At 28.9% G+C, this 23,224-nt stretch overlaps 1 protein-coding gene across 1 annotated transcript in view; it reads right to left on the bottom strand.

Annotated features, from left to right (window-relative positions):
* wds (WD repeat-containing protein wds) overlaps window positions 1-23,224 on the bottom strand; it is a 31,541-nt gene that overhangs the window by 7,601 nt on the left and 716 nt on the right. The window contains exons 2-7 of the mRNA XM_016073222.4: window positions 16,409-16,505; window positions 14,290-14,363; window positions 7,844-7,933; window positions 4,472-4,561; window positions 2,245-2,328; window positions 712-767 (exon numbers count right to left, since the gene is read on the bottom strand). Coding sequence (XP_015928708.1) covers window positions 712-767; window positions 2,245-2,328; window positions 4,472-4,561; window positions 7,844-7,933; window positions 14,290-14,363; window positions 16,409-16,505 — 491 coding nt within the window. The remainder of the gene's footprint in view (window positions 1-711; window positions 768-2,244; window positions 2,329-4,471; window positions 4,562-7,843; window positions 7,934-14,289; window positions 14,364-16,408; window positions 16,506-23,224) is intronic.

Raw genomic sequence — 23,224 nt, 5'->3', positions numbered from 1 at the left:
GAAATAATAACACGTTAGAGCCGCAGTGGGTCAGACCATTTGCCTCCCAATAAGGACTCGTGTTTGAATCCTAGCGAAAATTCTGTTCACGGGATAACCGTGCTGACATAAATTATCCTCAGTGGTAGGTGGGTCATGCGTTAGAATCCTGTATATTGCCAGGTTAACCATGGGAGGTTTTCCTCTCATCATGTCACAAAAGCAGGAGGGAATATACGTTTTTCCCGTGGAAGAAGCACCAACTGCTATTTTTGGTAGTAAACATATTCTGTTTTTTCTTTCGAATCTATTAAGCATATTTTCATGATCTCAGTTTTTAAAATTAGTTATATAAAAATTTACTCATTATCACTTAAAACTTGCCATATAAATTCTAAGTAAGATAATATCATAAAAAATTTAAATCAATATCTTTCAACTATAGAGTGTCTGCTTTGAGAAAAATGGTAAGTGTTGTCAACGGAGACTTAATTTATAGAACAATGCAATAGAAATACATATATAAAGATCTTACTCATTAAATGCTTTATTTCAGTTTTATGTATACAATTATACCACAAGATAACCAATTTAAAGATTTATCATTTTACAACAATCAATAAATAAAAAAACACATTTAAAGCTTTTCTATTGATGATAATAATGAGGAGGTGAGGAAGAATTAAAAATGTATTTTTATAAAATTATTTCTAGATTAAGAATTCAACTTACCAAAGACCATCATAGCTACTAGAGACTATTAAAGACCCATCACGATTGAAGTGTACCTAAAATAGTAAATGTATTACTTCACACACACTCATGATAAAAACTAATTATTTTATCGACAATAATCCCTCTCATAAATTGAATCTACAAGCCGTTAATAATGACACTCGAACAATATCCGTTCATTAGAACTACAACAATGAAAAAAAGTTAATAAAAAAAAATCTTGTTCAGAGGAGAGAAATTAAAATAGCCCTAATTAATTTACATCCTATAGGGCAAGATTTTCTAAATAATAGTTCCTTTTAAGAATTAGCAATCTAGTAAAATGCAATTGTATCAGATATAAAGTAATGGATAAATAGAGAACAAAAATTAATAATAAAAACTTTCTTATATAGACAAGTGCTTAACAGTTTGAGTAAAATATTGGAGTTAATACTTATGTGAATAGATAAAGAAAAAGTTATTTTAATTTCTTTTCTGATCAATTTTGGCAAAACAAAGAAAACCAAAGGAATCTTTAATTTACACACTAAATGAATTATTTTTTGTGTGCATAAAGTATAACTTTATATACAGTGACACATTTCGGGAGTGACCACTCTCTGTTCCACAGTAAAATGGTCGCTAATGAAGGTTGGTCTTGGTGTGGAAATGCCACTTGTATTGACATTATGAAAACTAGATCGTAAATATTGAGTGTCAAAAAAAATTATTCCCACTATATATGTAAAATAAATTTACTAATAGATAGAACTATTTTAAATAAATTAACAATTATGTTTTTTGTTTAAGTTTACATTTAATTTTATATCATATAAATCAGTTAGCTTTAAAAAATGAAAAGAGGTGTGTTTGTTTGAGATGCTTCTTTTTTTCTAAAATAACTTCTTTTTTTAATTTAACTTTCAGCTCTACTGCAACATAAGGTTGTAGATCTCTTTCAGAGATCGTCAAAAAGAGTTCTCTAAATAAGAGCCGCACGCAAATATTTTGTTTTGTTAATATTTTTTGTGTAGATATTTCTTTGGTATTTCCCTACTAAACCTTTTTCACGTGCAGAAGTTTATCCACTCGATGAGAGAGGTTTTGATGGTCTCTGCTAAAGGTTTTCTTCAACAAAAAGTATATGAAAAAAAAAACAAAATTTCTGTGTCTCCCAAGTGGTCGTAAAAAGAAGAGGTTACTACATGGAGGTGGTCTTCGCTGTAGGTTTCACTGTACAAGAAAGGAATTAGTTGATGTTATGGAGAAGGGAAGTAATCTTATCATAATTTGTTGAAATTTTTTTACCAACATTTAAAACGTCTTAGCTAATTTTTTGTGTATCAGAAGTCATTTACTTATAGAAGTCATTACATTATGAGAAGTCATCTCCTTATACTTCAAATTACTAATGTAGTTTCAGGTACTCTAAAGGGTTTCTTATAATGTTCTCTTCAGATGATTTTAAGGATAATTTCTAGACGAATATTCCAATAGAATTTAGAATGCTAAGTGATTGCATATTGATAAGTATAAAATATTACTTACAGCAGAGACTGGATCTGAGTGCGCAGGAAGGGTCTTCAAACATTTTCCTGTTTTTACATCCCAAATACGTACACTTTCATCAAACTAGTGAGAAAAATTCATTATTACACATTGATTCAGACATATACAGAGACTCCATCCAACCTCTGGTCAGAGTTTTCGGTAGCAACTAATTATGAAAGTTTTAAGTAATTTTCCAGTAATTTCAATAGTTTTACAATAAAATGGGTATTAGCAAACTTAAGTCATTAAACAATTAGCGATAAAAATTAAGAAATTAGGATTTTTCTCATTTTAGGATATTGGTTTGTTGTAATAATGTATACAAAATTTCAAAATTCTAAAACTAGAAGGAAATGGACCATAACATTATAAATAACTGTAATAAACACATAAAAATGACTCACTTTCATAACAACTGTAAAGAAATAATCTGATATCAACATGAATTCACGACATAACAGTGTAAATAATATTCAAGTTCAGAATTCGCATGTGTAACAACATAGCATAAAAAATGACGAAATTTAAAATATGACGAAGAAAACAATTAATAATTGCCAGTAAACGATAGAGAGACAACGTTGATTGATAATAGAATCATCATGAATTGAGTGTGTCAAAAGTGATTACTCAAACCCAAAATTTATATGTTGTAATAACTTACAAGAATTTTTGAAATTTAAAAGAGCATGTGGAAATAAACTAAAAATGATTTGAAAATCCCTTGGTTATCTCAAAAGATCGTTGCGAAACCGATAATTCAATTTTAAAATATTATGACATTAAAAATATTAGAATTTGAAAAAACCATGTTAGAATTGAGAACGGCTGCTGAAAAAAAAAAAAAAACAAAAATGTAGACTTACGATGGAATTGTCGCATCAAAAAATGATAAGCTATAAAAAAAATCGAATGTATTAGGTATATCAGAATTTGACAGTCCTTGAGGAAACGGTTTTAAGAACAATAAATAGAGCTATTAGATTTAGGGTTGAAAAGATTTGTTTTACACAGTGCATTATATTGAAATTTGGAAAAAAAAAAGAAAAAAAAAGTGGGGAAATGGTTTGAAAAACAAAAAAAACCACAGCCACAAAAAACCATCAAAATAGACTTCTTTGTAGAATGGATTATAATTCCTGTAGTTTGTGGTAATAGGCAAAGTTGCGTAGAAACTACGGATAATCTGCAATGGTTGGAGTCTCTGCATATACATGATAGAATTTAAATAAATTTATCAAACATAGAATTTATTATAGAATGAATTATACACACAGCATAAAAATTTCTTTTTTCCTTTCAATGCATATTTATAATCTTACAAAAAAAATTTTTTTTTAGCAGTGTTTGATACATACTGACTAATTCTTTATTATTGGAATGTATACTCTGTAATATAAAGCATTTTTAAAATTGTAGCATGGAGAGAGAAATGAATGGTAGATTTATAATGTGAAAATATCTAAGGTCTGTTAAAAAATCTTATGAACCAGAAAATAAACTGAAATTTGTTCCCAGTGTGATCAATCAGTTGCTCAAACTTATAACAAATAAATAGGTACTTTCAAGTCTTTAAACCTTAGATCTCTCTACTAGTCTTTTTAATAAATTATTTTAAAAAATTGATTAACTTTGTACATACAGTACAATAATAAGCTCAATAGTACATTTTTGCAGTTTTCAGGAAAATATATTACTTAGGTTTTAGATAATATAGGCTTACAAAAGGTGGGCTTTACAATCAAGACTTTGTAAACCTAACAGTACATTGTAGTGTATAGTTAGCATCTAAAATAGATATTTCAATAACTATATTCCATGACAGTTATTATTTATGCAAAATATGAATTAGCAGGAAAAAAAGACCATTAGAGAAGTCTAACAAACATTAATTTATCATCAGAGTCTAATCGAAATAATAAACAGAAATCTTAATGTCATTTTTAATTAAGGTATTTGTTTCTGTAAAATGGGTCAGACTTGACAGAATGCAAAAGTGGTTTAACATTATAATTAGAGCAATTTCTTTATTTGCTTAATTTACCACCTTTGATGCACGATTACTCAGTTTATGCTGTTATAATAATATTAAAAGAACAAATAGTGAATTAAAGTGAGAATTATTATTCACAAATTTGCTCTTTTTTCAATTATAAAACAATTTAATTAAAACTAAATAGCAAAACACAAATTTTAATTTTTACAAAAATTGATTTGTACTTACAGAACCTGATACCACTAAATTAGATTGAGGATTGAAATTGCAGCAGAAAACATAATTGCTGTGACCTTTTAGGGTCTTTACACATTTGCCCTATCAAAGAAAAAAGTTTTAGTTAATACATAAGGTAATAATAACACCAGTGAACAATTATTATTTAAACAGTGAATTAATTTTTTTCTAAAATGGATATGAATAAAAAGGCAGGGTTTTTAAGGGATGGTGGCTTACAAAAAGGGTGCATCAAAGGGTAGACAGAAGTGGGCCACCCTTCTAAAATCGCTCATGGAGTATAACCACAAATAATAAATAACTGTATAAACACAAATTAATATTTTTTAACAAATATAATTTTTTTTAGGAAATCTACAATTTGTGTAAAAATAGTTTAAAAAGTGAATTTCTTGTTTTAAATTTTTCAAATAATAACAATTTTTTATTATTTTGAAGCTTCAAAATTGATAATACATAACTGATAAAATAATTAGTAAAATATATCAATTGCAAAATGACAAGAAAATAGTTCGAAGATAGGGGTCTGTCCAGACATTTTGTGAAAGGTTTTGTTTTTGTGAAAAAATTACTCATTCTTTCAACCAGGGTCCTGCTTTTATGAATTTGTGCAAATAGGGAATTGGTTATTGCAAAAAACTTTTTCAAGGCATTTTTAAATTGTAAATAGATACAAGATTATGCTCAGCACTGCAAAATTATAATTAAAAAAATTTAATTTTCAAAAATAAACAGCAATTGTTGCTTCTAAATTAGAGATGCAACATACAAATATATGGTATTTAGCCTATACTGCTGAACGCAGAATATTCATTTCGGATGAATAATTGAAGAATCATCTGCCGAAGACAAAACTTAATTCGTTTACATCCATCTTTCATGTTTTCTGCTCTGGGAAGGATTTATTCAATTAACAAAATAATAAAGAAGATAAAAAAATTTGTGAAGGGTCCGATTAAAAGAAAAATCATTTTGTGAAGGGTCCGATTTTAAGTTAAAATATTTTGTGAAGGGTTCATTAACAGACCCAAATTTCTTCTAAACAGACCCCTGGAAGATAATCCAAATCCTGTGAATAAAGAGACAATAAATTAATGAGAATACCATGCCTTCTTGGAGTGCAATAATATAAAAAGAACAAAAAATTAAACTAGATCTTCCTAAACTAGAAAATTCAGTGAAATGGAATAACAAAGGTTACTGCATTGGGCAATAAAATTTCAAAATCTTTTGTATAGAAAAATACATGGAAGTACTTACAAATGGGTATTTGATGAATGATAAAACATTAATGTGAATAATTTAACAATGTACAGACAGTATTTTAATGTCAAAAATTTGTTTATGTTTAACTTTATTGGTTAAGCTCTATTGCATGTTTGGGCGTGGTTGGGCTTAAATAATTGTCATATGATAAGGATCATTCAAAAACTCATTATCTTTATAATACAATACAAAACTAAAATTACTTTCATGTTAACTTTAGTAAAAGTCTAAAGCTTTATTTTTTATAATATTAAATACTAAAAATAATTCCGTTGTTTCTTTATAACCAGGCCTAGGATGCTGAAAAATGCTTTTTTTTCAAAAATTATTATTTTCCTTTATAGGACATTTTTCTTGGTTTTAAGTCATCCTTTCACCCCTTAATATTTTAGCCTTATTTATATAACTGTAAATAATAATTTTAGTACACTTTACTTTATTCCAAAAAAAATTGCTTTATAAGGGTAATTAAAGTTTTTCAAAGAAAAAAAACACAGGTATTTTACCTAATTAAAAGAAAGAAAAAAAAACTACTGAGTTAACATATTATAATAGAAACTTGTCAGCATATTTAAACATATTGAAAAATGTTCACTCAAATTTTTCTGCATATAGCAGTTTTTTCACAAAAACAAAGCTTTTTCTTCAAAAATTACAAAACTCAATAAAATATTGGAAAATGAATTGTCCAAACAAAGAGACTTTATTATTAAAATCAAATCTAAAAATTTAAATTGTTTTGATTTAAATTAATTTACTTTGTTTTTATAACTTAAATATGCGAAGAACTACGCCATTTCTCCTGTTAGTTTTGTAGTCTGTAAATCATTGAACCTATATAGCCTAGCACTCAATTTTTCGCTCGTCCTTCTCTTTTCGATTAAGCTGTCATCTTCTCGGATTCCCAAGCTGCAATTCTGGTCATTGCCAACTACTCTCAAGTCCCTAGCTCTTTGTCCATTGTGAAATGTAAATCTTTAATGACAGAGATAGGTAAAAAATATAAAACGATTGCCTCACAATGGATCCCATCCCACTGTGGTATTCCCGGCAACGAAAAAGCTGATGCACTTGCCAAAAAAAGTTGTTTGTCAATCAAGCCCCAAATAACTTGGTCAGATTAAAGTCCACTTCATTAATGATTAATCGTGCAATTAAGACAACACATATATCATTGCTAAAAGAACAGACAAAAGAAAAATCGTGGGGAAATGACATCCTTAATCTCCCCGATTGCCCAAGAAGCAGTGCTGTAGCTGCCTTTCGTCTTGCTACCAAGCACGATTGCTTATAAGCTCATCTTTTCCGTCTTAAAATAGTGGATAATCCTGCCTGCCCCCTCTGCCGCAGTAGTGCGACGATGAATGCTGAACATCTTCTCCACTGTTCAGTTCTCACAAAGAACTGCATCTACTTCCGATACTGGGAGGCCAGAGAACTTTTGTTCAATTTAAGTTCTTGATTTAATTTTTGTGTTTGATGTTTTGTATTTCGTATATTTCATCTCTTTCTGTATTTGTATTTTCTCTTGATCTCTGTAGGATAATGTCTGTATCGCATGCTGCATTGGAAATAAACAAAAATATAGCCTAGCAATATACTAAGTGCATAAGTAAACCTAACTTTTATGGCCATGGGCATTATTATTTTAAAGAAATAGTATATGACTTATTTTGTGCATTTGTACCTCTAACTACAATAGATATCTTTATTTCAGAACATTTTAACTTTAAAGACAAAATTTACATACTTTAATTAATAAATATCAATGATAATAATGTATCACTGCAGGAAAACTCAGCACAATAAAATTGCAATAGTCTTTAGTCAATGCATAGAAAATAATTTAATATCCATTATAACCAAAAGCTTTAAAAAAAAACTCTATACTTAATTCTTTCAATTAAAAACAATACTCAATTTTTATTAAACTATATGTACTAAGTATGTAAAATATACACAATTATAAAAGTTTTTAAGCACAAACATATGCATGCCATGTATTTTTGTAAACTTTTTTAAAATAATAAATTTTTTTAAAGTATTTCAAAAAATGAAAAAAATTTAAAATTTCAGATAAATAACCCCAAAACTTACAGAGTTCACCTCCCAGATCTTCAAAGTTTTATCATCAGAAGCACTGACAAGTAACCTGCTATCAATAGACCATGCTACATCAGATATACCCTAAAAATAAGCGCCAATTAAAAATAATATTTCAATTTTTAAATAAAGAATATTTAGGAATTGAAATAGTATGAAGAAGCTTAAATTGTTCTTCTTTTATTGTTCTAATTAGAAATACATAAAATACAAAAAAATCACTCATGTTGGGGCAAATCAACTTATTATCCAAAGCAGCAAAAGTTAAAGCTTGGTGATATTTGCAGCAATATGGCTCATGTCTAACCATAAATTAAATAACATTATAAAAATTAGATTAAAATTTATTCATTTCTCTGCCTGGGTATTTAAGTAATTTTCACGCTAATTAAGAGCTATGATAAAAAGGAGAAAATAAAATGAAAGTGGATAAAAAATTAGAAATGAGAAAAATTATACATTTTTTTTTATAATGATGACTATTTTATTTATTGTTAGGTATTTTTTTTATTTATAAAATTGGAACATTATATAAATAAAATAAGCTAAACAAACCTAAATAATGTTAGCCCTGTATGATTTTAAAATCGTTATTTCAGTTTAAAAGAATTTTGTCAGTAGTAATTAGTGATTTGGCCGAATATTTGATAATAAAAAATCGGCTAAATACTGAATATTTGGTAGACAAATAACAATTATTTTTATATTATTATTATTAACCATTTCCCTTTTACCCAAATACTGAATATTTGGTAGACAAATAACAATTATTTTTAAATTAATTTAGTAATTATTGAAAAATAATCAAAGTTTGCTATATTATTGTTGCGTTAAAAAAATATAATATTCGTGTTACTATTTGTAATAAGCGCAGTAACTTCTCACTTATGCATAGGGTGACCAGACGTCCCCGATTTCCGGGGATTGTCCCCGGCGAGGACCTCGTGTCCCCGGTCGGTTTGCGTCCCCGGTTATAAAATTTAAAAATTTTGTGTAAAATATTTGATAAAAATATGTTATATGTAATTTTTATTTTCTCAAAAATTTTCATACAAATTAATGTAAGCATTGAAAATTAAATGTAAACTAGTTTTTAAGAACACACTATAACTTATACTACAGAAATTTTGGAACACATAACTTTAATATCTAGTTATGTTTACATTTTTACTAGGCTGTACGCCAGACATGTTTATATAAGAAAAGAAATTTAAAACAAGACGTAACATGAAAATTAGTTGCTGCTTTTAAAACAATTAATATATTGGGTTACATAAACTGCCAATATTAGCTAATTTCCACTAAAAACAACAACAATTACCACATTTCCGTTTTATTTTAGAAAAATAGCTAAAACATTTTATAATCAGGTAAACATTTTATAAATATCTAACCAATAAAGTATAAAACCATTTTTTATGAAATTATTATTATTACTTACGACTAATTAATTTTTATAAATTCTAATTATTCTACATTTTGAAAACCTCATAAGTTTGTTATCGTAATAGATATTTAGAAAAATATTTTTATTTCTTTAAAATAGATGTCAATATGGCATCAGAAACAAAAAAAAGAAAATGCCATTATTTGGATGATTGGAAAAACGAATTTCCATTTATTGAACCGAATCCGGATAATTCTTCCAAAGTAAAATGTACAATGTGTGAAGTAACGTTTTCAGTTGGAAGTGAAGGACGAACAGCTATAGCAGATCACATTCTTACAATTAAATACAAAGAAGCTTTGGCAGCAAAAACAAAAACGAAATCCGTCAAACAGTTTTTTCGTAAGCTGGAACCATCCAAAGAAGAGTTTGACTTAGCAACATATGAAGGAACGCTTGCATTTCACACCATTCGTCACAACCAATCGTTTCGCAGCATGGACTGTACTTCAAATTTACTGAAGAAATTTATAGACAAGAAATTTTCTTGTGCCCGAACAAAATGCGAAGCTATCGCTGTCAATTTTTTTTCTCCGTGGGCATTTCTTGAATTGAAGAAAGATTTACAGTCTGTTCAATTTGTAACAATATCTTACGATACTTCCAATCACAATCATGTAAAATTACTTCCTATTTTAGTGCGGTATTTTCAGTAGGACTGTGCTAAAGATCTAAGTAATAATAAACTTGTATCACTAAACGAAATTAAAGGAGAAACTGCAAAGATTTTATCTTCAGAAATATTAAACGCACTATTCGAGTTCCAATAGAAGGATAAAATGGCTGGTTTGTCTGCGGATAATACTAACACTAATTTTGGAGGATTGTTAAGAAGAGGAACAGAAAATGTTCATACTAAACTTCAAACTGAGTTAGGAAGAGATATTTTTGGTTTTGGGTGCAATGCGCATATTATACATAATGGCGCTAAAACTGCTTTTGATTGTTTGCCTGTAGATAGTGAAGTTATGGTATCTAAACCTTTTAGTTATTTTAAAATTTACACATTCCGAATTGAAAGACTGAAAGAATTTTGTGAGTATGCTGACCAAGAATATCATCAAATTTTAGGACACATTCATGTTAGGTGGTTGACATTACTTCCTGCTGTAGAAAGAATTCTTAAAATTTATTCATCTCTTAAAGAATTTATGTTGTCTGAAAAAAAGTACCCAAAAATCTTGCAGAATTATTTTGAGAGTGAAACAACCGAATTATGGTTGTTTTTTGCGCATTCGCATGCTGCAATTTTTAATCATAGCATCTTGAAAATTGAAAGCGATGACAAATGTGTTATTGAATCTGGAGCGGTTGTCAAGGATTTGATATTTAAATTGAAAGCACGAAAGAATGCCAAATTTGTTCCACTTGTTGTAAAACCTGAATTGACTAAATTGATTGCTGAGAATATCATTACTGAAGATTCTTATTTAGAAACGTCGAAAGAATTCTACGAAGCTGCGATTTCATATTTAGAAGCTTGGAACCATAACAACGATGATATGTCTGATTTGAAGTGCCTTCTTTTAGATTGTAAGCCTTCACGGTCTGAATTCTCTCTCTTCAAAATGTGCAATTTTGAATGTTAATTCCGACGATTTATTTGACGAGTTTACTTATCTTGAAGGTTATTTGGATTCAAAAGACGATAAATGGTACCAATCCGTACACATAACAGACAAATGGCGCGAAATAAACAATTATTTTCAAAAAAACAATATACCATTAACAAATATCAAAAGAATTGTTGAGCTTGCAATGTGCTGACCAAGCAGCAATGCACCTGTAGAACGGGTATTTTCGCGCATAAATAACTATTGGACTAAAGAAAAATCGCGAATGGATGTGAATACAATGAAAGCGGTTTTATCTGTACTGATTAATTTTGATTTTTCATGTGACATATTTTCTCAATTACTCGAAAAAAATCCTGAAATTTTAAAGAAGATTCATTCTTCAGAAAAATACGGTGTTTAGAAATAGTATAATTTTAAAAGCAATACAATTGTTTTGTTAACAGAATTTAAAATTGTGTAAAAATGTTATGATCATGATTTTAACGATATAATTTATGTACTAAATTATAAAAAAAAATGTAAACGAAAAAAATTTTTTTTTTAAAGATAAATGATAAAAAAAAAATTTCAATTTTTTCTGTCGATAAAATTGGGGGGGGGGGGTGGAGACGAGTGTCCCCGGAATTGCCCGAAAAAATCTGGTCACCCTACTTATGCACCACCTCTTTCATGCGCCTTTCTCATTTATACGACAGTTTTCCAAGGTTCCTGCTGATTTTATAAGAAAATACTGATCATGATCATTTGCTTATGCCTTATTCCAAAAAGAAATATTGAAATGATGAGCCAAAATTTTTCTAGGAATAGTCACAAAATTTTCTTTTATTTTTTTCCACTTTGAATGGAATTTTTTTTTAGAAAAAGTTTTTAGATTAAAAATTGAAGCAAATAAACAATCTTTGTTACAAGTAAAATGAAATATGCTGTTGGACCCAGGGAATTAGTTAATCTTTCTTCCCTAGCCACTATTTCTCTTTTATAGTTTCTAGGAAGATATTTCTTTGACAATTTTAAATAGAATGTCTAATCTATTACATCACCCACATTGAAAACTCATCCATCTTTAAAGAAAAAACCTTTGCTGAAGCCCAGCTGTTAATTTTTATACCCATGCTGTTTTCTAGTCAGGCTAGCATGGTATTTACCATGTGAGGCTATTACCAATATTTACCATGGTTTTTACAGTCTTGGGGAAAATCTGCTTTTCCAATAATTTTTACCATCTATAAAAAAATTTTCTTGCGTTTTGTAAAACGAAACATTTTCCCCATCCTCAGAAAAATTTCTTTTTGTTTCTGTTATTTCTGTAAGCATCTTAAAAATTTACATTAAAGCAGTATGGAAAGAATTCGGAACTTGGTTAAAATGGTCTTTTATTAAACATTACAGTATGATCATTTTATCATACGATCATTTTAAGAATCAAAATTCTTTAAATTTTAGTGAAGATCAAAATTTTCTTAATATTCCTAAAAAAACATATTTTGTCCTGATCTTTCTTTTCTTTTATAGAGCACTATTATTACTCCTTTATACTACTCAATATAAGAAGTATAGCATATTATGAGATACTGTTCAAAATGCTAACATTAAATGTAAAATAAATGTATGATTGTAACAAGTTAAATATTACTAGCCTTCCGCTTTTGAAAAAAAAAAGTTTTTTTTTGTATGTTTAAGTGAGCAATATATACTATGTGAGCAATGTGTACTTGTTATGTTAAAGTGAGCAATGTATACTCGAAATAGAGACAAATAAAAGACATTTTTTTCATTTCTGGTTCAATATAGAAAAGTGAAAAACAAACATCATTTCACTTTGTTTTCATTTACAATCTTAAATTGAAATGTTTCTGTTGCAAACAAATAGCCACAGACTAAGTTGTCTTAATCCCTTAAAAAAAAAAAAAAAAAAAAAAAAAATATACATTGGAAATTCAGCTGCATACTTTCAAATAATGCATCTTTATTTTTGTTGATCATAATCTATCATGCCGCCTATTTTCCATCTTATAGCTAATTATTGAGATCAACATTTAGTGTTATCAGTGAAGCCATTTCACTTCATTTCATTTAATTGTTTCTTCACATCTTGCAAAAACTTATTGTTGTTAATTAACTTGTTTTAAATTTAATGTTAGTTGAAATGTAATGTGGAAGAGAATACAGTACTAAGGAAAAACAATAACAGACAATAAGAAAAACCATGCCTTTTCCCTCATGATAAATTGTTAGACTATAAAATTGTAACTATAAACAAACTGATCCAAAATTTAAATTGGTATATAATCTGCTGTAAGAGTAAAGTAATCAAATTCACATGAAAGACAGCAAGGTAAAAAAAATAATATAGTATAACCCCTGATTAAATATAAAGCAATCACAATGAAGAAAAAAAATAATAATAACTCAAAAAATAACTAAATTAATCTAATAAGAAGCTTGGGAATAGAAATTCTTTGATCTCTAACTTTTAACTTAACCTAACACTCACTATTAGCAAAAAGTAAGAAAAACTATTTTTGAGTCTGGTGACCTAGCAGAGCTTCATGTCTAAGAATTTGGAAAAAAATAGTAATGAAATAAGTTAAACAAAAAATAGAATGTCAGAACAAAAAATGACAAAAATAAAAATTCCAACTAGTTGCAACACTTACAAACACACTGTAATTACAACAAATTTTTGTATAAAAACATCTTTTTTAGAATGTGTAATAGAAATGATCACAAGAAACTTAAAACTTACAATAAATAATTATAATAAATAAATTTATAAAACAAATCTCTCTTAGAAATTTTTTTTTTCTCGATATTTTTGATACAGGGCAGTCGTATGAACTTGTTTATACAAGCTACTCCTTTTTAACTTGACATTTCTACTCAACTAATAGCATATTTAAACTTTTGTTGCCCATGCTAAAATGACTTGAAATATATTTAAAAGGCACATTAAATGTTCTCTTTTTAATGCTTACAACTGTTCACTTGCTTAATCTTACAATTCTTTGACACCAAGACAAAAAAGAAATTTCATCGGTTGAATATCAATATACATACACATTAATTTTTTGTATATTATAGATAAGCTAGGATTAGTGTTTAATAGCATAGTAAAAAAGTTCTTCATCAACACTATAATGAAATAAAAGCTTTAAGAGCATAGCAACATGACTATTTTTCTAATTCTAATTAAAAGAGTACTTAAGAGTAAGAGTATTCTAATTTAAAGAGCAATATTTTTTATTATATTAATAACAACTAGTACCTAACATTGAGAGTGATTACTTAAATTTCATTATTATGCTAGTACCAATATACTGAAATGTATCTTAATGGCTTTAAAATAAGAAAAAATTAGGACTCTGTAAATGAAAAAAAATTTTCCCTTAAAAAAAGCACAGAAAAAAAAAACCTACTAGCTTATGACCAGGTATAGTCTTTTCAAATTTTCCATCTTGCGCACACCATAACTTAATAAGTTTGTCAGCAGCTTTAAAAAAAGAAAATAACATTAAATGCATTATCTTAATTGTTAATGAGTAAAAGACACTTTTCAATAATAAGTAAAAAATTTTTAAATTGAAAGTCTTTTTCCTAAATTAGAAATATAAAATGCCCTTTTTCTTCCAATTTCAAAAGTGATTTTTTCTTAAATGATGAAATATCCTGTAATTCTCTGTTCACAAATTATTTTTCATCATAAAATTTAAAAATAAACAGATTAGCAGGACTGGGCGACATAGAAATTTTATATCGTGATGCATCGTCAGTTTTGCATCGCGATATAGCAATGTATCGCTATAAAGTGATGTATCGCAATATAGTATTTTTGAATTTCATTTACTTGTAAGGCACAGAAAGTCGGATTTCTATCAAAACTTCATACTCAGATTGATTTAAATCAACTTATGAATTTGAAGATAATTATATGTTTTGCTTAAGAAGGATATTAATGTTACATTTTCTAAAAATGATCGCACAAATAACGAAAGATTTCTTAATTTAAAAATAAATAATAAAAAAATAAATAAAATTGAAATTTATCAATATATTTACCTAACAATATAGAAAGAAAATTTAAAAAATAAGCTCGTTAAAAATTATTTGTATGCTTAAAACATACAAAGTGCTAAAAAAATTTTAAAAAAAAAATGCTTTTAAAACACTATTTTTTATCATTATTATTTCACATAAATAATTAAGTTAAATGGAATAATTACCATATTCTGAACGAAGAAACAAAGTAAGGTTTAATTCTTAAAAATAAAAACAAAAGAATTATGATACTCAATAGTATATTTAACAGACAATATTGAAAGAAAATTGAAAAACACGATTACACTCTTTAATAAAACAAAGTGCTAAATTATTTAAAAAAAAAAAAAAAAACGAAGTCACAAACCTTACTAATTTTTTGGAATAAACAAAGTTGATTGACTTATGTCCAAATCCATAAGAGAAAAAATAAGTTTTGTTATAATTTTATTTATAAAAATAAAACAACTAAAGATTTATAAATTTAAAATCAGTAATAAAAACCCATTAAATTATTAGAAGTTTTATCCAAACAGTTTTTCATAAATTAAAATAAAGTAAAAAATAGCCTAACAAATTTAATTACTTTGTAATTTAATGCTTTATGGGCACCTTAAACTAGATTTCCGATTGTAATAAATTCAATAATGTAAAAAATTACTTAAACATATAATATCAAAATTAATTTTCGCATTTAAAAATAAAAGTTTTGTTTAAAAAAAAAATTTATCTAAGTAATTAAGAAACACTTCTTTATACATTCTTTTCAATAATAGATTATGTTCAGAACAAGGTAACGACGGCGATCACAAAGTCAGTCTCACTCAAATAATCTACAAGAAACAATATCAAGTCGCGACAAAGAAAAACTATGAGGCGCGAGAACGAACATACGAGATCACAATATATATTCTCAAAACTATGGTTCTGATTCTACCACTCATCAATCAAGGCCATTTCAACATAACGAAACGAACATTGTCTTCCACAGCGAGTCGGTATCAGTTGCAAGAAGATCCTTTCGCGTCTTATATCGATACATCGTTTTGGGCTAGTAGTCTTTAGTCTACGGCTTAAATCAGATTTATGATTTATCGCCTGAAATGAAAGTTGCTGTATCAGCTTGCTGATATATGCATTAAATCAATATGTCGGGACACATCGATTTATAGCCCAGTCCTACAGATTAGATGAAATAAAAAAACACTTCATTTATTTGGTAAACAGAGTGTTTCTATAACGCAATAATTTTAATATTCTAGATATCAATATTAAAGAATTGATAATTTCTTTATATTCAAATAATTCATAAATTTGCAGCATAAAGAATTTATTAAAAAATAAAAATACTACAAACAGCGATTTGCAGCAGAACTTTATTAGCAACAGTTACCACTGCAGCAATTTTTTTTTTAAATAACTAAGGAAGGTATAGTAACAAAGGAATGTACATAATATTTTACACTGAAATATAAAAAAAACCATGAAAAATATACTTACAGGAACTTGCAAGCCATTCACCGCTTGGACTAAATTTTACGGAGCTTATTGCTTTGGAATGACCAGCAAGGGTATATTTCAATGTATAATTAGGAGACTAGAAAATAATAAAAAATAGAATTACAGTTCATTCATTTTTAGTATTTAAAAGCTAAGCTAAAAGAATAGGTTCATATAGATTTGTGCTTTGCTATAAGTCGTGCAATCTTTACTTTAAACACGAATATAGTTTGCGTGAATTTTTGACATAAACAGTTAGTGTTACATACGGTTGTTTCGTTACTAGAAGCATTTTCTTCAGTGTCGAAATATTTAATGATTCAAGATTCATAGTCTACACTATGTTTTGACTTTTATCATACGCTGCATTTTAGTACCGAAACGATTATATGACTGCTTGTGAGACATTAATTATGGTTTTTTATCTCGTTGTTTTAACTTAATTTATATAAAGCATAAACTTATACATTAACTACAGTTTAATTTCATCTCTGAAAACCTTTCTTGCACATGTGTCAGGTATATTTATATGATTTTATCAAACTAGAGATGAGGCCGGGATAGCCTGGTCAGTAGGGCGCTGGACACATGTTGAAGAGTTCGATCCCAGCCGGCCGAAGACTCCCTGTGGCGTAAACGGTGACTGATCAGTGCTTTCACTACAATGCGAGAATCTCACATATTTTTTTTTCTTTTCTCGCATTAAAAAATGATTAACGCGAGAAGTTTGCGCACTCTATTAATGAATTTCACAATGCTCGAATCTTGCGAATTTCAGAAAAAATTTAGTCTTCCGCAATTTTGAATGAAATCTGTTTACCTTTTCTTCCTTGATCTTTCATTATTTTCAACATCGGTCCTTGTTATTTAGCTTCACTATTTACCAGTATTGTTCAGAACCGGTGAGAACAGCAGAGCACCACCCCCACCTCTCGAACCCTCTTCAGAACACATTTCTCTGCAACCACATGTTCACCATAGGTAAGGTTTCTTCATGTAAGACGTTTAACTATTTTGTGCATGAATGTAAGATGGATAAATACCTTGCAAAGGCAACAAATGAAAATGAAACAAATGTCGGTAGAAATGGCCAAAACGAAACAAATACGATATTCAATGGATACGGATAAAATATTAGTATAAAGTATGAACATGGAAATAACTTCAACAAACTTCATTATTCTATAGCAGAAATAATTGAAAAGTCTATGCTGGCAAATGTATAGGATAGGAAGGTGTGTGCACAATGCTACAAATTTAATATTTATTATTTTTTTTTGTGGTATGCCTGTTTAGGCAGTGGGGGTGGGATTGTTCCTGTTTTTCAGTGGCGCCATCTATGGGCAGAAATTTGACTTCTGCCACACCATTCACACAACCACAACCCGTTTATAGGGTGGGACACATTCACACACAAAGGAGAAAGGACATAGAACACACAGAGAGAGAAAGAAACACCCATGCCTTGCCCGGGATTCGAACCCAGGACCTTTCTGATGCAAGGACGGTTCCCTGCCCCCTACACAGGCCGGTCGGCACAAATTTAGTGATTCCGAATAGTTCAGCATCTGTTGCAAGGTCATTTAGCACAAAAAACAGAATTAAAACAAAATATTGTAACAGATTGATTGATAAGCATTTGAGCAACCAAATGAGAAAATAGAGAAAGAACATTTTCCGTATGATGATGCCACATAAATATTCAATGCTTTAAAAATTAGAAGATGTTAAAAATGTATAATAATTAAAGAAATAATTTTTTTTCCAAGTCTATTCGTGTTTTTTAATTTCTAGAAATCTTACTTAACTTTTTGAAATCTCACCCTGTTTTTGAGAAAGGGTGAGAAATTCTCCCCCCTTTTTTTTCTGTATTAAAAACACTGACTGATGCACATTAAATCTGTCGAGTAGCAAGTCCTCCATGTTCCTATATTATCAATTTGAAATTTTGCTGAAGCCAGACGTTATTGAACATTTATTTCTCAAACGAGAATTTAAAAAATCACAAGCATTTCTTTCTCTTCGCACGCACGTGAAAGGCATCTTTTTAATATAATTCTGCAGAAAAAAGAATCTTTCTAAAAATTTGCAGAAATGAAAACCAAAATTATTTACTTCCCAAAGGAGAAATATTTCTGCTAGAACTCAGAACATTCTGTGACAATGGCGCAGGGTTGTGGCGCTTCTGCCATGGGACATACCTACTTAGTTAAATCAAGCAACATTTTAACTTTATTAAAGACGTTAAATTTCCTGAAAAAATTTGCATTTTTTCTATGACGATGTTTATCACCAAACTTTGCATAAATTTTTATTAGAATCGGGAGCTTAATTTCGATTTTAAAATAAATAATTCTATTAAAATCATGTTTTCGATGAAATGACATTTTTTGAATCACTGTGACAGAATTTTTACAGCTCTCAGCAAAAAACATCTCACACTAATATCTTTCTGCAATAAGCATTTAACACCAGCAAATATGCAAATTACTAATTTAAAGTAAAAAAAAAAAGTATTATTTAGAAAGAAAAAAACTTTTTGGATAAAGTAAAATTGCATGTAATTTTTTTAATTGAATATGGAATTCGAATATTATGGGTACAGTGATGCTACTCGCAAAATATCAAATTGTCTCACCAGAAATTGCATTTCGTCTCAGTTAAAATCTCTTTTTGGCTCAGTTTGTCTCAGCTAAAATTATTTTTTCACTCAGTTTATCTCAGCTAAAATGATTATTAATCAGTTTGATAACAATATAAAGATAATTTTCAGGATCCATAAAACCATTAATAGCATATTAGGAGTACTACAATTATACATACATTCACTATTGCTAGGATTTTAAAAAACCTGCATATGATTGATTATAAGAGTCCACAAAATTGTTTTATGGACTCTGTTGTTTTCATATATATTGCATTTATCATTTATGCCAATGAATAGTATCTGTTTCAGAATTTTCAAAGTAAATTTTAACTTTATTATTTTTTAAAATATAATGGTGTTAACTTTCTAAAAAGAAATATCTATTTAGCTTCAATAATTCAAAGGGGAAATACCCATTTAATTTTGAGCTCAAATTTCATCTCAAAATATATAACTATTCAGTTACAATGGAAGGTCTACAGATTTCAATAATTAAAAGAGAAATTCAGTAATTAAATAATGAGAGTTTAAGAAAATGCAAATAACACAAAAAAAGCACTCTTTGATAGAATTCAGGAGGTGCAGTGAAATTTTGAAATATTTTAGGTAGGAATTTTTCAAGAAAATTTTAGGGAGCACTTAATAGCCAAAAATTAGCATATATACATTTTTATATCAAAACAGAAATATATAAAAACTATTATAAACAATTTAAAAAGACACATATAAATATAATTTTCTTTCTAAAATGACTTGCATCCTTTATTAAGTATAAAAGTAAACTTTTTAGTTATTTGGCATTGACTAGTAGATTGTACTTTCTTGCATTCACAAGATCAGTTAGTTGACTATGTTCTTTTAATTTATATAGCTAAATATACAATCATAAAATGTGATTATGAATGGACTTAGTAATTGTTTAAATGCAACAACTGTAGAAAAATATATCACATCTTTACAGTAACTAATTCAAGAAAAAACTTAATTCTACTTCTTTCTAGAATCGTGATACTGGATTTTAAAATTGCGTGAATATGAATTGCGATTTTGGATTTTAAAATCGCGTGAATATGAATCGCGATATTGGATTTCAAAATCGTGTGAATATGAATCACGATATTAAATTTTAAAATCGCGTGAATATGAATCGCGATTTTGGATTTCAAAATCGCGTGAATATGAATCGCGATATTGGATTTCAAAATCGCGTGAATATGAATCGCGATATTGGATTTCAAAATCGCGTGAATATGAATCACGATATTGGATTTTAAAATCGATTGAACATGAATCGCGATTCTTGATTTTAAAATCGATTGAACATGAATCGCGATTTTTGATTTTAAAATCGATTGAACATGAATCGCGATTTTTGATTTTAAAATCAAGTGAATATGAATCACGATATCGGATTTTAAAATCACGTGAATATGAATCGTGCAGTTGGATTTTAAAATAGCGTGAATATGAATCGCGATTTTGGATTATAAAATCATGTGAATATGAATCACGCTGTTGGATTTTAAAAACACGAAAATACAAATCACGATATTGGATTTTGAAATCGCGTGAATATGAATCACGATTTTGGATTATAAAATTGCGTGAATATGAATCGTGTGGTTGGATTTTAAAATCACGTGAATCTGAATCACGATTTTGAATTTTAAAATCACGTGAATAAGAATAGCGCTGTTGGATTTTAAAAACGCGAAAATACAAATAGCGATATTGAATTTTTAAATCGCGTAAATAAGAATCACGATGAATAATTTTTAGATCACGTGAATACGAATCGCAATGAGTAATTTTTAAATAGCGTACAAATACGAAAAACGAGATCTGATATTACAACTGCGTGATAACGAATCGCAATATTGGATTTAAAAATGCGTGAATACGAATCCCGACGTTGGATTTTAAACTCGCGAGAATACAGATCGCGATATTGAATTTTTAAATTGAGTGAATAGGAATTGCTAGTACGATTTTTAAACAGCGTAAAAAAATCGCAACACATAAGTTTTAAATCAGTTAAATACGAAAATCGATGATTGATATTAAAATCGTCTGATTAAAAATCGCAATTTTAGCATATTCCAGCGCAGTTCCTAATATTTAAAATTCCGAAAATCAGCCAAACGAAGGAAAAAAAAAAATGCCGGTGGTCGAAACGAAACGCTTAGACTCCTTTCCACTCTATAGCGGAAGTCGCGAGAATCCGACTATCGTTCCGGCGGCTTGGGTTTCTCCAATTGGACTCCCTAAAAATTTTAGTTTTTGGAACATGGTGGAAAATTTTAAAAATTGGGAGAAAAAAGCGGATTTCCGCTTTTTTGCGGAAGTCTTTCATCCCGTGGAGACGTGAACGGCAAAATGATCTCCAATGACTCACGGCGATGCGGATTAATATTTGAAACTGAATTCAGGTTTGCCAAATTTTGGACGTTTTGTCTCAGAATGGCGCAGCTTTGTCAGAAACTGAGCTGAATGTCGCAAAATGGCGCAGTTATGCCGTTTTGTCTCAGTTTGTCGCAAATGGCGCAGGCGTAGCATCCCTGTGGGTAATAATATTATGGTAATAATTTAATTCTAATATTATAGGTAATATTCTTATTTTTGTAGGGGGTAAATCACTAATTATTTCATTTTTCAAAAATTTTATCATTTAAAAATAACTATTTTAAATTCCTGAAATCTGTAGTACTAATAACTATCGGAAAAAAAAAACGACGGGGAAATCACGCGAATCTGAGGTTACTAAATGCATGTTTGGTTTTGAGATTTGGTAGTTATAATAAATAATATTGTATTAAAAATATCTGATTTGAAAACTAAGTGGATATAGAAATAGAATAGAAAAAATTAAATATTCCAATGTGAAATTGAATTTTCCATCTTGCCAGAAATATATGGGGTACATCAACCATGTGAAAATCAATATCAATCGCTGCCGAAAATACAAACGAAACATTTCAACATGGATTTCTGTCAGCATAAATTGAACCTGTAGAAATAATATCAACTCAGCTAAACGGAATTTTTAAATTCCTGTGGAATTCATTGGCACTAGCAATAAAAAGGATGAAATCATCACATAAAAGTATACATGATATAAAATAAGTGATTTGAGTTTCAAGTGTAATATAATTGTATAACACAAACATCCGTATTTGATTTGTTTTAAATATGAAAATTCATAGCAATAACTGAGGAAAGAATGATTGAAATCCAACGGAATATGTCAAAGAGAGAAAAATATTATTTTGTTACAAATCAGAAATTGTAATAAAATCCCCACTTACATTCAAATTCTATTAAAATGTAAAATAAGATATTCTTTAAAAAAAATTATAAAAAACATGATTTTTAGAGAGAACTATCTTTTAAGCTTTCGTGATTTAAGATTTATTTTCCTTCATATAATTAAAATTTCAGCTGAAGCCTGTCATTATCAAATTGTTTTTAATTCTCATGCACGAAAAATCAGTAGAATCTGTCCCCGCTGATGTGCAAGAAAGCCTGTGATCTGCGGCAGAATAATCGCCAAGTCATAGCATCTTCCGGACAGCCTCCCGGAACTTTAAAAAAACATCACAGAAAGGGACCAGTTCGAAAGGTATAACTCGTAGCCACCCCTCGGCAAACATCTAGTTGTTTTTTTGTTTCTAAATTTTGAAAGATTAAAATCAATTCGGCACCTTGGCGACCGTAGTTGATGCGACAGATCACAATACGAAATATCCCAACCATATTAGTCCCACACATCGAAAAACACGGGATATTTCCCTATCGTTATCTGTCGCGCCAACTACTACCGCGAAGGTGCCAAATAAATTTCAAACTTGGATAGTTTTTTTTAAAAAAAATATGTAGATGTTTGCCTCGCGGGTGGCTATGAGTTACACTCTTCGAGTTAGCCCCGTTCTGTGATTTTTTTTTTAGTTTCTCGCGGGCACTGCCCAGAAGTTCCAAGACTTGGCGATTATTCTACCACAGATCTAGATATTGAAATTTCCCCGAAAAACATACGAACTCAACCTAAACTTTATATTTTAATATTAAATAAACAAGCTACTTCAGTTGTCATTAAAATGTTTGCCCTGCACCATGAACGTAGCTACTGGATATATTCCATTAATTGAATTAATATTGATACGTTTATTGAA

The sequence above is a fragment of the Parasteatoda tepidariorum genome, chromosome 1 (assembly GCF_982258835.1).
Source record: "Parasteatoda tepidariorum strain Cologne lab strain chromosome 1, Ptep-v5.0, whole genome shotgun sequence".
Taxonomy (NCBI): domain Eukaryota; kingdom Metazoa; phylum Arthropoda; class Arachnida; order Araneae; family Theridiidae; genus Parasteatoda; species Parasteatoda tepidariorum.
The sequence above is the reverse complement of the archived record's forward strand: the minus strand, read 5'-3'. Positions and strand labels throughout refer to the sequence as shown.